The sequence below is a fragment of the Mastigoproctus giganteus genome, chromosome 5 (genome assembly GCF_048544385.1).
Source record: "Mastigoproctus giganteus isolate SK-2022 chromosome 5, ASM4854438v1, whole genome shotgun sequence".
Taxonomy (NCBI): Eukaryota; Metazoa; Arthropoda; class Arachnida; order Uropygi; family Thelyphonidae; genus Mastigoproctus; species Mastigoproctus giganteus.
This window is the reverse complement of record NC_143579.1, coordinates 25,925,355-25,939,916: the sequence shown is the minus strand read 5'-3', so window position 1 is coordinate 25,939,916 and position 14,562 is coordinate 25,925,355. Positions and strand designations below refer to the sequence as shown.

Here is a 14,562-nt window from a genome sequence, read left to right as displayed (position 1 = left end):
TGTTCTTCAACATCCCCACACCCTCCCCCATTAATACCTAACTGTTGAAAAGCCCATCATTTATATTTCTTTTCTCTCCTTATTTCTACTTAAAGCAACTCGGTTAAATTTCTTGATGTAAAAGGCTTCTTTTATTTTTCTTTATTCAAAGTCACTTTGCTCTTCTGTTACCACAAACTGCTCTTCTGTTACCCAGCGCATGCGGTGCCAATTCAACAATGTACAAAAATAAATACGTTTAAATGTGACAAGTATACATAAGCGATGGAGAGAAAATTTAAAACTTGAATAGGTGAATACAACAAACATGTGGCTAATAGGAACAAAAAAAGAAAGAGTTGGATTCTCTTTTGTAATATGATGTCAAAATTATTCTTTGTAACAATCTAATAGTAACTAATCAGATTGGTTAGGCATAATCTCCCTTCAACAAATTCATTCTGTGACTGCCTTATGGCTCCACTCCTATCATTAACTACTGACTATTTAACTCCTTGCATTACTACTTTAATTACTGACTCCATTATTTTCCTTGAAATAGAGGCTAAACTTATAGGCCTACAGTTACCTACTTCCACCTTTTAACCACCCTTGTGAAGAGGAGATATATTTACGCATTTTCAATTTGCAGGCACGTCTCCCAAATCTACGAATGCTCTCATTATTATGGTTAAAATTTAACTACCTCTTTTTAGCATTAGCATTAGTAGAGGCATATGATGCAAGAAAGCAAGCTTATGCAGTATCAGCCAAAAAAAAAAAAAAAAAAACCGCTCCCATTTCACCCCTCCATTCATTCCAAATACCTGTCCAGTTCAGCCTTAAATTTATTTAGGCTATCAACTTCCACAACAAAGGATGGAAGTCTGTTCCACCAACCAACTACCTGCTGGCTAAAGGCAAACTTCTGCACATCTACCCTACATCTGTCTTTCCTCGATTTGAATTTATGCCCTCTCAGGTGATTAATCTGAGCAATCCCTTGTCGTGGAAGTTGATAGCCTAAAAGAATTTAAGGCTCAGCTGGACAGGTATTTAGAATGAACGGAGGGGTGAAGTGGAAGTGTTGTTTTTTTTTTTTTTTTTTTTGTTTTTTTTTTTGGCTGATGCTGCAGAAGCTTGCTTTCTTACATCATATTCCTCTACCAATGCTAATGCTAATATAAATAGAACTATTCCAACAGCCCCAGGTGCTTTATTCACGTTTGGCTGCAACAATTTCTCTTCCACCTTACTTTCTGTTATTATAAAATCATTTTTAACTCCCAATCAGTATTAAACTTCTTCAAACCCATCTCTAAAAATTTTCTTCATGGGTGAATATAGACAAAAAAATATTTATTCAGTTGATCAGCAACTGTACAGAATCATCAACAGTTGTGCCATTTATGGTCAGTTGACTAATATGATTCATCCCTTACCTTTTAGTGTTGACACATGCAAAGAATTCCCTGCTACTTTTCTTTGGACCCTTAGCCAAAGACTTCTCATAATATGCTTTAGCCTGCTTACCCCTCACGTCATTTGATTAGACTAATATGTACTTACTGTAGAAGTCTATACCCTGACAATTTATAATTATCCCATTCATTTTTCTTCTCTATCACTAAGTTCATCTAAACCTTGAACAATATCTCTTAGTTGGCATGAAATTCTCAGTGGCTCTATGATTACACCTCTGCAAAAATCACTTTCCATTTGCATGCATTTGCACTTTTTAACAACATTAGTTGTTAAAATTATAGATAAAGAAGAAATAAGGAGAAGGCGGAAAGACTATTTTAGGAAGCTATTGAATATCACAGAAAAATTAGATACAATGGAAGAAGAGGTAGGAGAGAGAAATATCAAGAAAGTAGTGATAACAAGAGAAAAGATGAAATGAAAGGAGGTAAATCACCAGGATGTGATGAAGTGACTATAGAAATGATAAAATGTATAGAGGCCTTGCAGGGCTGATGCACAGAGTAATGAAAGTAGTATGGGAGTAGAAAAGGAGAGAGGGGGGAGTGTGACAATTATACAGAGATCACCCTGACTAGTCACATAGGAAAATTGTATGAAAGAATAGCCAAGAGAAATGAGAAAAGACCAAAAGTGGGATGAGGGAAGAGCAGAGTGGCTTCAGAAAAAATAGATAATGGATCTAATTTTTGTTTTGAGACAAATGATAGAAAAACATTACAAATATGGAAGGGATCTTTTTAGATACTGAAAGGTGCAGATAGAAGAAAATTATCAGAAGTGTTTAAGAAACAGGGAGTAGAGAAGTCATTGATGGAGAGTAGTAAAAAGTCTATAAAGATAGACTGTGAACTGCAAAAAAAACAATGGTTGGAAAGATCAGCTAGTTTGAAATTAATAATGAACTGAGAGAGGATAGTGCACTCTCTACCCCCAGAGGGTAATGAAGGAAGTAGAGAGGTGCAATTTGAAGTTTAGCAATGTTAATAGTAATGCAATGAAAATGACAAGGAATAAAGGAGAGAAGGGGATTAACATCTTTACTAAGGGAAAAAATGAATAGTTTCAGATATTTAGGGAGTATAGTGGAAAAAGAAGAAAATGAATAAGAAAATATGTAGAGCAGACCAAGAAGAATTTTTTTATAACTACAGTAGAGCATCACTTATCCGGAATAATTGTTGTTAGATCTCTTCTGGGTAGCCAAATTTTCTGGATAATTGAACCGAAAAATTTCCGGATAATTTTTCCAGTAAGATTAAATAAATTTAATCTAATTATTTAATTAAATAAAGTAACTAAGATTAATAAAATAAAAAAGAAATTATAAACTAATCTTGGAAAACAGAAATATCCATCCAGGCATTTTTATGATTTTTATACAAAACAGGAAAATTAGAAAGATTTTTAAATGCTCTCAATTTTTTCAACTTGCCGATAACAAGCATGGACAATCTGTGTGTTCCAATAAAATTTGCACACATAGCAATTTTAACTTGCTATTTTCTCATCTTAAAACTTGGTGCAGGCATTTCTCTTTTAGTGGCTAGGGTTTTTCTCAGTAATGCTTCCCATAATAAGCCCATCTCATCAACATTATAAACGTTTTCTTTCTCGTAATTTGCTTAACTGAAGTGAACTTATTTTTAAAGGACACCGCTGCCGATTCGTCTGCAGAAAGTTTCTCGCCTTGAATATCTAGTTCATGTATACCGTGTCTCAGTTTAAAGTTTTTCAGCCAACCTGTGCTTGCCTTAAAATCTTCATCTCTTAATTTTTGATTAAAATCGAATGCTTTTTCACACAACATTGGGCCAGACACTGGTTCACCTAAACTTCGCTTCTGAAGAAAACAAAAAAATAAAGTGCACTCTTCTAAAGCGGTATTTTCAGGTTCAACAGTCTTTTTCCTGCTAGATCCTCCTTCACTATCCATAATCTACACAAATACTGTTATAGCACTGGAATTTTTCTTGATGTCGTAAATTGTTGAAGTCCCCACATTCACTTTGTAGAGATTTCCTAAATTTTCACCTTTTCTAATTCTATTAATAATTTCCATTTTTTGTTGCAATGTTAAAGCTACACTTTTTTTTTTCCGTTCACATTTTACCATAAAAAATTGAGAAAAAATAATAAATCGCACATTTTCGGGTCAATATTATTCTCATAGAATCTGGAGCTAAACTAATCTGAAATTCACTCATGGTTTCCGAGAAAACTCAGGTCTCTGTGATATTTTTCTAAAGCACACTTCTGAAGGTCACACTGAATTCTATAGATCACAATCATAAAACAATTTGCAGTTTTCGGTTTATTTGTCTTTTTATTTGTACAATCTGTTACAAATGGGTAGTAAACTCAATCTTTTGCTTATTATAATCAAAATTCAATTTGCAAACGTGATCACTATAACCAGCACTTACTGTACTACCTTTAATTTAAAAAAAGAAGAAAGATCAGTCTTTAAAATTATTCTGGATAGATGACGTTCTGGATAACTGACGTTCTACTGTATTTTTACAGACTTACTTTGGAGAAAGAAGGTACTAATAACCTATGGATTGAAAATGGACTGAAATCGTGAGAATATTATCAGAATGCAAGCAATGGAAATGTACTTTCTGAGGGGTGTGTGTGTGTGTGTGTGTGTGTGTGTGTGTGTGTGTGTGTGTGTGTGTGTGTGGAAAGAAAGTAAGAAACATGGTCATATTCGGGAGAAAGTGAAAGAAAAATTATTATAATAAAAGACTGAGAGGAACAGATTAAGATGGTTTGGACATTTAAAGAGAATGGACTGCCAAACTAATAACAGACTGCTAAAGAGGATGTTAGAAATAAAAATGGAGGGCTCAAGAGGAAGACCAAAAGAAGATGGCAAGGAGAGGCTTTATTCTCAACTGACTGCAATTCAAGACTCAAGTGCAATGCAAATTAAACTTCCTTTACAAGACATTAGCTGTGTGAAATGTCTTGGCATTATATAACTGTAGTACCTCTTTGGAACTTCACTGGTGGAAGGAACTCAAGACAACTCCAGTGCTTACCTACTCTAGTTTTCCCATTTATATAGACTTTTGATCACAAACATTTTTTTTTTTTCAACTTGGCAATTACAACCATTAATAAGTATGGTTTGCTCCAGTATTAGAGCACTCACTGAAAAAGTCACAATTTGTTGTTTTTTTTGCCTTTTTCTTCTTTGGTGGTACTGTACTTGTTGCCTGTTCATGAATTTGATTATGCAGTTCTGGTTAAGGCAGTCAGTCATACTAGCCGATATTGAATGAAATTTTAATTATTTTGTATTGAAACAGAAAATGCCAGGTAACTGTGAATGATATCAATGTTATTTCAATAACACTGACATCATTTATGTATGTGCACCCTCTAGTGATATCTGCATCAGGGTTTTGCCTCTCTTTCCTTTATTTTAGATTGACAATAACAGAATTTATACTTATATAACTATTACATAGCTGCAGCTCTTCTATACCCATCTGGTTTCTGTTATATCTGCTATTCTGATACCATACCGAGTTAGTTTTCTATTGTTAATTCTACTTCTTTGTCATATAAACTTCTAATGTTGATGGAACAACCATCTATTTAGATGGTTGTTCCAGCAGCCCACTCTCACTCATTCATTTAGTGAGTGAGTGAGAGAGAGAGAGAGAGAGAGAGAGAGAGTGAGTGAGAATAGGCACTCATTCATAGCCATATAGCTGGTGCTCTACTAACAGTTTACTACAAGATGAGGAGTGAGCAATGTGAACACTAGGTCTGGAACTCAGTCAGCTCCCAAAAAAGCTTAGCTTAGAAAATGTGCAGGTCTTCTCCCAGTAAGACAGCCTTATCCCCTTCAGTAACCCTCCTATTTTTATACTAATTTTAAATAATTTCACAAATTCGATTCTTAAAGAAAATTGTCAGCGTGCCAATTTATCTCATGGATGCACACATACATAAGACTGTAGCTTTATATTAGTTTAGACTTGTCCCATACATCCTAAGTAATCTTTTCTTCCATTAAATACTTAATATTTTCTATATCTCTGAAGCTACAACTTAAAAAACTAATTCTTTTCATTTGTACCATTAATATTAAATTTAAAACTTAATTCACAGATTTTTTTTTTTTTTTTTTTTTTGTGACAGAGGGAAGGGAGGTTGGGACCATATAAATGCTACATACAAATGCTGCTCTTCAGAACCATATGCTTTTATTTTTGACAATTTTTAGAACCAACTTTTACATTTTAAACTTCCACTGTTTTAAATGCCATATAATTTTGTTCATTAATATTAATGGCTGGGTATATTAATATATCCAGCCATTTTGAAACACAGGTAATTTATAAATTTAAAGCTTTACACATTATAACTAATAGCATAAACAAGAGTGTGAAAAACATTCCATAATTCTTAAAAAATCTTACCATGATTCCCAAGTAATTTGTAAAACCTATATTCAAGATGTAACTGGGGAGCTTTAGCCTTCATTGGTTCCTAAAAAAAATTAAAAGAGAGAGAGAACAAAGGCTTAAATTAAGCATGTTTCATAAAAAATAGTTAACACTGAAACAGAAGAATTTATATTAGCCTACTAAAGCAATGCACACAGCTGACAAAAATTTAAGCAATCATGTCATATAAGGATCATTTAAAAAATAGCAGCAATCGTGTCATATACAAATGCTCGGCAGCACGAATCATATGGCACTTAGGTTACATATAAAAGGATATCAGACAGATACAATTGCAAAAGTTTAGTGAAGTGGAAATCACATTTATTTTCCAAGTACAACATAAATGATCAACTCAAAACAAAACAAGATAAAACAAAATTGTAATTCTGATTACAATGGGATTAGAAATTTAATTAGACTTTAATTAGAATTAGAATTTTTAGCATTTCTTTTTTATAAAGAATGTCCCATACAGAATTCAAAATTTTAAAACAAAATTTTACTCCAATTAGACTGTTTTCACATAAATTATCTTCCTCTGCCCCACAACATCATTCATTTGTTTCTAAGAAATATACAAATTAACCTTACATAGAAAAACATATCTGGAGAGAAGTAACAACAGATATTTACTTTTAATGCTGATCAACAAAATAAATAAAAAAAAAACAGAAGCACTAATTTTAGAAAAATCAAAGGGCTTTATAGAACAAATTATAAAAATAAAATAAGAAAATAAAATATTAATAAGATAAAATTATTCAATTTATAATTACAAAGAATATTCATATATTACCGCATGGAGATTTAACACAAAAGGAAATATAATCGTGACATTATATGAAAAATAATGTTGATTCCACATGAAATTTATTAGTTTAATTAGTTGATTAATGCTAAATTAAAGGTTAATTATAAGCAATAGCTAATGTTTATACTAGGTGTACTGGGCATAGATTACTTTTGTAATAATTAATCTGTCATTTAACATTCAAATAAACAATCAATTTCATGTGATATCAGTTATTATTCATGTAATTAATGTTATACATCTTATTATTCATGTACTTAATGTCAATTCATCTTCAATTACATTGACAAGCAACTCAAATGGTGAGATCAGCAGAAGGATGACTGTATAAGGAATGACTCCAATTATGTGGGCTACAGAGCTTGGCAACCAGGTGCCTCAGAGGTGACCTGCTTGAGATTCATACGGCTCTGAGAGGGATTTAGTAAAATGAATGAAGGTGGAATTCTGACTCTTCTAAATTCCAGAACTAGGGGTCATAAATTCGAATTACAGGGCTTGAGATTTAGATGAGATTGCAGGAAGTTTTCTTTTAGCCAGCGAGTCGTTGATAGCTGAAACAAGTTGCCCTTGCAGGTAGTTGAGGCTGACAATTTGAATGAATTCAAAGGTCTACTGGATACTTACCTGTGTGACGAGGGAAGCATATAATTTGTGTTTTCTTATCTACTTGGTTGCATTTTTTTTTTTTTTTTTGCCAGTGCAGCAAAAGTCTGTGGCTTCCTTGCACTATATAGTGAATACTATTACATGCCTTTCCCTCAACATATTAGAAATGAATCACAGTATGAAACTAATATAGTAAATTAATGATACAATTAGAGTTTTACTTAGAAAGGTGCAATTCTGCTATCTAAATACCAAGATATCATAAAAATAAGAACAAAGCTATATTCATTCTCAGCAGTGCAAAAGCATGACTCTCCACCCAAAGAAATGAACCCATCAAAGTTTGATTGCTATTTTCACAATAAATGAAATCAAAGACCATATTTCAGTCATAGACTGCTATCCAGCCAATTGTCAATGGACAATTGTATATGATCTGAATATAGAGTGAAACTGAGGCTGTTTCTGCAGGATTAAGTTTCTCAAATTGGAAGGTGGAACATACAATACTATCATCAGCAAAACTACGAATAAAATTTCCAGCCAGTGGAAAATGACTATCAACATAAGAGAGGAAAAGAGTGGGAAAAAGAACTGAAACTTAGAGAAACTAGCATTAGTGGTGGTGAAGTTAGAAGATTGAGCACCACTCACAGTGAGTGCTCAGAGAGAAAGCTCAAAACCCAAAAAAAAAAAAAAAAAAAAAGTCAGCAGTCCATAAGATAGAACCTGTTTAAATCAAGGCCTTTTATGCTGAACTTGATAAAAAAATATATCTCAGAAATCACAAGAGCAACTGCTTGAATTTTGCCAAATTTTTCCACTGAATTGTCCAACAATGAGAAACACAAACCAATATATCAACTAGTGAATCAACTGATGGAATCCATATTGGTGATCATGATTAAATTGAAAGTTTCAAGATGGCCAATAAATTTCTCCATTACTTTGAAAAGAATAGATGTAAGTGCAATGGGGCTATAAATGGAAGTGAAAGACCTGTCACGCTTTCTAGAAACTGGCTGGATATAAGCAAATTTCCAAATGGAATAAGAAAGTATGAAAAAACAACACAGAACAGCAGCAAGCTCAGGAGCACAGGTTTTGAAAACAAGTGGAGAAATGCCATTAGGATCTGGAGTCTGGAAATTTTTAGGCACCGAGTGTTCAGAATTCTAACATTCTTATGTTAGAAGACCACAGGAAGAATTTAGTGGAGTATCAGGTATGACAGGTGGTTACCAGGGCTATTGATACAACAGTTTGAAGAAAAATAGGTTGCCAGTAAATTCACTTTGTCTTAGCTGAGGAAGCAACAGATATTAAAAACACCATAAGAAACATCAGGTGTTAACAAAAGTGGGAACTGTAACGGATAGAGGTTGCAACCAACAGCTCTGGCAAAATACATTAATGCTAGACTACCACCAGGGCAATGTTAACACGACAGCTAAACCAGCCATGGCTGGGGGCCTCATTTTCAGTGTAAATATTTTCTAAAAATAATAATAAACCCAAGAAAACGCAATATAAAAGCATTCTTAAACTTAACTTGTTAAGTGTTTAAATTTTATTCTTAGACCTTTTTATTGTACAATAAATAAGTTAAAAGTTTCTATTAAAATTGTTTTTATTATTACTTTATTTTTTAAGTCATATACAAAGGGTACTAGGAAAGTTTTGCAATACAGCTTTGTTTATTTAATTTTTTCAAAGTAATTTCCTCTACATTCAGTACACCTCTCCATCCTCCGAAACCAATCTTTAAACCAGTTCTGCCAAGTTTCACTAGGGAGTAAAGCACACTCGTTGTCCCAAGCCCGTAGAAGGTCCTCATCACTGGAAAACCGCTTCCCTGTTAGCTTCATTTTCACATGCGGGAACAGTGCAAAGTCGCAGGGAGCAAGGTCTGAACTGTAGGGAGGGTGCTCGAGAAGTTTCAGTGCTGTCGTGGTCAAATATTCGGTGCAGGCTTTGGCACGGTGAGCTGGAGCATTATCGTGATGGAGGTACCAGGTGTCCATTCTTGACTTTGGCCGCAGGTTCTTCATAGATCCAATGACTTTAGGCAGGCATTGTTCAGTATACCACTTAGCTGTGACTGTCTTCTGCATGTCCAAAATGACACGTTCCACAATTCCACTCGATATGAAAAATACAGCTATCATTTTCTTCTTTACAGATCGGGATTTTCTGACAATTACGGGTGTGTCGTCATCATCAAAGACCCAAACTTTGTTTTGAGCCTTGGTCAGCAGATCGTAATAGTACAGCCAAGTCTCGTCACCTGTCACGATGTTGTTCACATACCGAGATTGTCCCTTATCAAACTTTTTTAACATCTCCCGGCACCAAGTCACACGTCGTGTCATCTGCTCTTCAGTCAGTTGATGCGGCACCCAGAGAGAACAAAGTTTCTTCACGTGCAAATGATCTTGCAGAATCGAATGAATTGCTGGTGCATTTAGGCCCAAAGTATCCTCTATCTGTTGGTAGGTCACTCGCCTGTTTTCGTCAAGCATTTTCCTCACAGCAGTAACGTTTTCCTCCGTAACTGACGTTCGTGGCCTTCCCGGGCTCTCAGAATCCTCCAGAGTGAAATTTCCCCTTTGGAATTCTCTATACCACCTGAATATCGTTGTACGATGTGGACAATCATCATCTAGTGCAAGAGTCATTTCTTCTAAGCACTGGTCTATGGTTAAACCATGCACGAAATTATACCACAAAACTGTCCTTATCTCATTTCGTGACCACGATGCCATCGCAAGCACTTTACACTCTCACTACTAATGAATAACTGAGCCCATCGACTTGGCGCGGCGGCTACTATGCACGTATGAACATGTCTCAACATGCAGCAACAAACAGCTTCCTGTGATTCACTGCTGCGTCATATTGCAAAACTTTCCTAGTACCCTTTGTATATACAGCCAAGTTATATATATAAAGGGGCCTCAAATTTAAATATGGCTGGGGACCTATTTCACCCTTAATCCAGCCCTGACTACCACAATTCAACAAGAAGCAAGTTTTCTACTCTTAACCTGTTTAAAATCAAGTTTCATCTGATAAATAGCTGCTTTACAATTGTCATGAGCTTGTGTATGCAGAGATGAGCTGAGAACTGGCAACTGAAGTTTAACACTGACAAATGTAAAGTACTGCATATGGGTAGCATTAACCCCAGAGAATTGTTGTTGTTGTTTTGGTTTTCAGGAGCATTAGCAACTAAGGCTATATTGCTCCGGGAATATGCGGTGGTCATTCCATGACCTTTCCGCATTCCGTAACCCCAGAAAAATGTACCAACTGGACAGTGTTACACTCGGGGTAGTGGAGAATGAAAGAGACCTGGGGGTAATTGTGCAGTCAGATATGAAGTTTTCTGAGCAATGCAGACAGGCTGCCAGAGTAGGTCATGGGGTCTTGTCAATGATATACAGGAATTTTGCGAGCAGGGATAAGGAGTTGATTATCCCCTTGTATAAGGGAATGGTCATGCCACACCTTGAGTACTGCATACAGGTCTGGCAGCCTCATTTTAGGAAGGATGAAGAGATGCTAGAACGAGTAAAGAGAAAGGTAATGAGAATGGTGAAGGGAACAAAGGAGTGCTCTTATGAAGAAAGGCTTAAGTTCTGCAAATTGCAGCTTCTGGAGACTAGGCACCTGCGTGGTGATCTGACTGAGGTGTATAAGGCCTTGAATGGATTGAGCAGGCTCAATGCCAATAGGATTCTTCCTCTTGCTCAGATTACAAAGCTGAGGGGGCATAGATTCAAACTGAGGAAAGACAGTTGTAGAATAGATGTGCAGAAGTTTGCCTTTAGCCAGCGGGCAGTTGATTGCTGGAACAAACTTCCATCTGTTGTTGTGGAAGTTGATAGCTTAAATAAATTCAAGGCAGAACTAGACAAGCATTTGGAATGAATGGATTAGTGAAATGGGAAGGGGTTTTTTTTTGGCTGATGCTGTATAAGCTTGCTTTCTTGCATCAACATGCCTCTACTAATGCTAATGAAGCTGAAGATTTGGATACAATCCAGTTATGATATGCTACATTCTTATCTTTAAAACACTTATTAAAAAAACCAAGGTTTAGATAAAGATGAGATTTTTGGGTGGAATGCAATATAAAAGATTATCTGTATGAGAATAACTTCAGTGAAAAAATGAGCAAACATTAGGTTCAAAATATTTAAAATAGTAATCCAACAAAGGAAAAGAGGAACAAAAATCACACAGATATCCCATTTTGCATTACTGTAATGTAAACAACACAAGGCTGAGAATGGCCGTGAAAGAAAGGCTGCATTGGAGAAGAGCCTCTCACTAAGTAATGACCTGAAATGCTGCACAGAGGACCACTAACACTGACTGTGTACTTAGGTCTGTTAGTGAGAAAAAGATCAATGGTACTGGATGTGTGGTTAAGATTTATGGTATTCTGGTAGGTAAATGTACAGACTGTGTGAGGTCACTATTAAATGGAAAAGCTTTGGCATCTCAACCAGATGGGTCAATGTAAGTAGAAAAAAGTGGAGTCAACTATGAATAATAGAATCATCAAGGAAAATTACCTCACTGTTAGGAAAGTTAGGCTGGCATCAAGGTTTTTTTAGTTTAAAAAAAAATGAAGTCAAAGCATTCCAAGTGATTAGTTGAGTTGGGACTAATTAATGCTACTAATCATCACAGTGATTTTCTGATCAGTTTTTTGTGGTATATTTACTGTTCCTTTTCCTACAACAGCCTTGAAGACCTAACCATGTCTGTCTTTTGAGCAAAAAGAATCATAGCATTTTTAGTATTTTAGCAAAAAATCATGTTTTCTTATCAATATTAAAAAAAAGTGACAGTATTAATGAAGGAAAGAAGAATATGTAATGTTCAGTAATGAAAATTAATATTACTGTACGGGTAGGTATGAGCAAAGATGCACCAATCCTGTATTATAATGCAAGTTCATGTCCTCTATTCTGCACCAACAATTCAAATAAAGACTACTACTCCATGGGAGAAGTATACAGTAAACCCCCACTATTCGCTGGGGTTACGTTCCTGAGAAATGCCGCGAATACTGAGTTGTGGCTCCCATAGTAATAAAGGGGTTCCGTTCCAAAGTATGAAATATGCAAGAAAAACTAGTCTAAAATTTTGTCTATGTATGTATTTATACATACCTTCATAATATGACAATGTACATAGACAGTACATGTGAAATGCAAGCATATGACATCGAAATGAAAATAAGAAACAAAATAAGTACTGCACATGGGTAGCAATACCAAAGAGAAGCGTACCAACTGTGTGGTACTACACTCAGGGAAGCGGAAAGTGAAAAAGACCTGGGGGTAATTATGCAGTCAAAAATGAAGTTCACAGAGCAGTGCAGACTGGCTGCCAAGGCAGGTCATGGAGTCTTGTCAATGATATGAGCAACGTATCAACTCTGTGGTACTACACTGACAGTGGTAGAGAATGAAAAGGACCTGGGGGTAATTGTGCAGGCAGATATAAAGTTCTCTGAGCAGTGCAGATGGGCTGCAAGAGTAGCTCATGGTGTCTTGTCAATGATACACAGAAATTTTTCTAGCATGGATAAGGAGGTGATTATTCCCTTGTATAAGGCAATGGTCAGGCCACACCTTGAGTACTGTATACAGGTCTGGAGGCCTCATTTCAAGAAGGATGTAAAGCTGCTGGAACGAGTACAGAGAAGGGCAACAAGATTAGTGAATGGAACAAGGGGTTGCTCTTATGAAGAAAGGCTTAAGTTTCGCAAATTACAGTGTCTGGAGACTAGGCACCGGCGAGGTGATCTGATAGAGGTGTATAAAGCCTTGAATGTTTGAGCATGCTCAATGCTGATGGGATTCTTCCTCTTGCTCAGAATAATCACCTGAGAGGACATAAATTGAAATTGAGGAAGGACAGATGTAGGGTAGATGTACAGAAATTTGACTTTAGCCAGCGGGTAGTTGGTTGGTGGAACAGACTTCCATCCCTTGTTGTGGAAGTTGATAGCCTACATAAATTTACGGCTCAGCTGGACAGGTATTTTGAACGAATGGAGGGGTTAAGTGGAGTGTTTTTTTTTTTTTTTTTGGCTGATGCTGCATAAGCTTGCTTTCTTGCATCATATGCCTCTACTAATGCTAATATATACGAAAGGGACAGGGAGATGATTATCTCATTATACAAGGCAATGGTCTGGCCACACCTAGAGTACTGTGTACAGGTCTGGAGGTCTCATTTTAGGAAGGATATAGAGTTGCTAGAACAAGTCAAAGAAGTGTGATAAGATTGGTGAGGGGAACAAAGGGGTGCTCTTACCAAGAAAAGCTCTGCAAATTGCAGTGCCTGGAGAGTAGGCACCTGCAAGGTGATCTGATTGAGGTGTATAAGGCCTTGAATAGGTTGAGCAAGCTGAATGCTGATGGGAATTTTCCTCTTGCTTAGATTAAGAACCTGAGGGGGCACAGTTTTAAATTGAGGAAAGACAGTTGTAGAATAGATGTGCAGAAATTTGCCTTTAGCCAGCAGGTGGTTGATTGGTGGAACAGACTTCCATCTTTTGTTGTGGAAGTTGATAGCCATAATAAATTAAAGGCTGAGCTGGACAGGCATTTGGAACAAATGGAGGGGTGAAATGGGAGGGTTTTTTTTTTTTTTTTTTTTTTTTTTTTTTGGTTGATGCTGCATAAGCTTGCTTTCTTGCATTGTATGCCTCTGCTAATGTTAATGCTAAAGATTAGGGACATTATTCCAGTGAGTAAAGCAAGTCAGTAGGTTGGTGTGGGCCTGATATCAGCTGCATAGTATTATTTAGTTGTGTGTCTATAATTTTTGTGAGGAGACTATTAAGCCACATTGGAACAAAGTTTTTGGTGCATGAAAAAGTTAAACCAAGAGCTGTGCTGCATAAACAAGATTGGTGAGCAAGAAGGGCTTAAGTTCTGAAAATTGCAACACCTGGAGAGTAGGTTTGTTTGTTTGTTATTTGATTTTTAGGAGTATTAGCAACTAAGGCCATATTGCTCCGGGGATATGCGGTAGTCATTCCCTGACCTTTCCGCATCCTCTGTATTTGGTGGTCACAGGCTCAAACTCCGGTCTAATTAAGAAGCGTGTGCTACGCACTGCTGCTCCTGCCCGCCTGGCTACGGAGGTGCCTGGAGAGTAGGCATCTACGAGGTGATCTGA

The 14,562-nt window shown here is 36.1% G+C and overlaps 1 protein-coding gene across 12 annotated transcripts in view; it reads right to left on the bottom strand.

The window, feature by feature from the left end:
- Positions 1 to 14,562, bottom strand: part of gish (casein kinase I gish) — a 220,753-nt gene that overhangs the window by 113,311 nt on the left and 92,880 nt on the right. For all 12 annotated transcript variants that reach the window (XM_090373936.1, XM_090373935.1, XM_090373940.1 and 9 more), the window contains one exon: positions 5,904 to 5,973. In XM_090373936.1, coding sequence (XP_090230062.1) covers positions 5,904 to 5,973 — 70 coding nt within the window. The remainder of the gene's footprint in view (positions 1 to 5,903; positions 5,974 to 14,562) is intronic.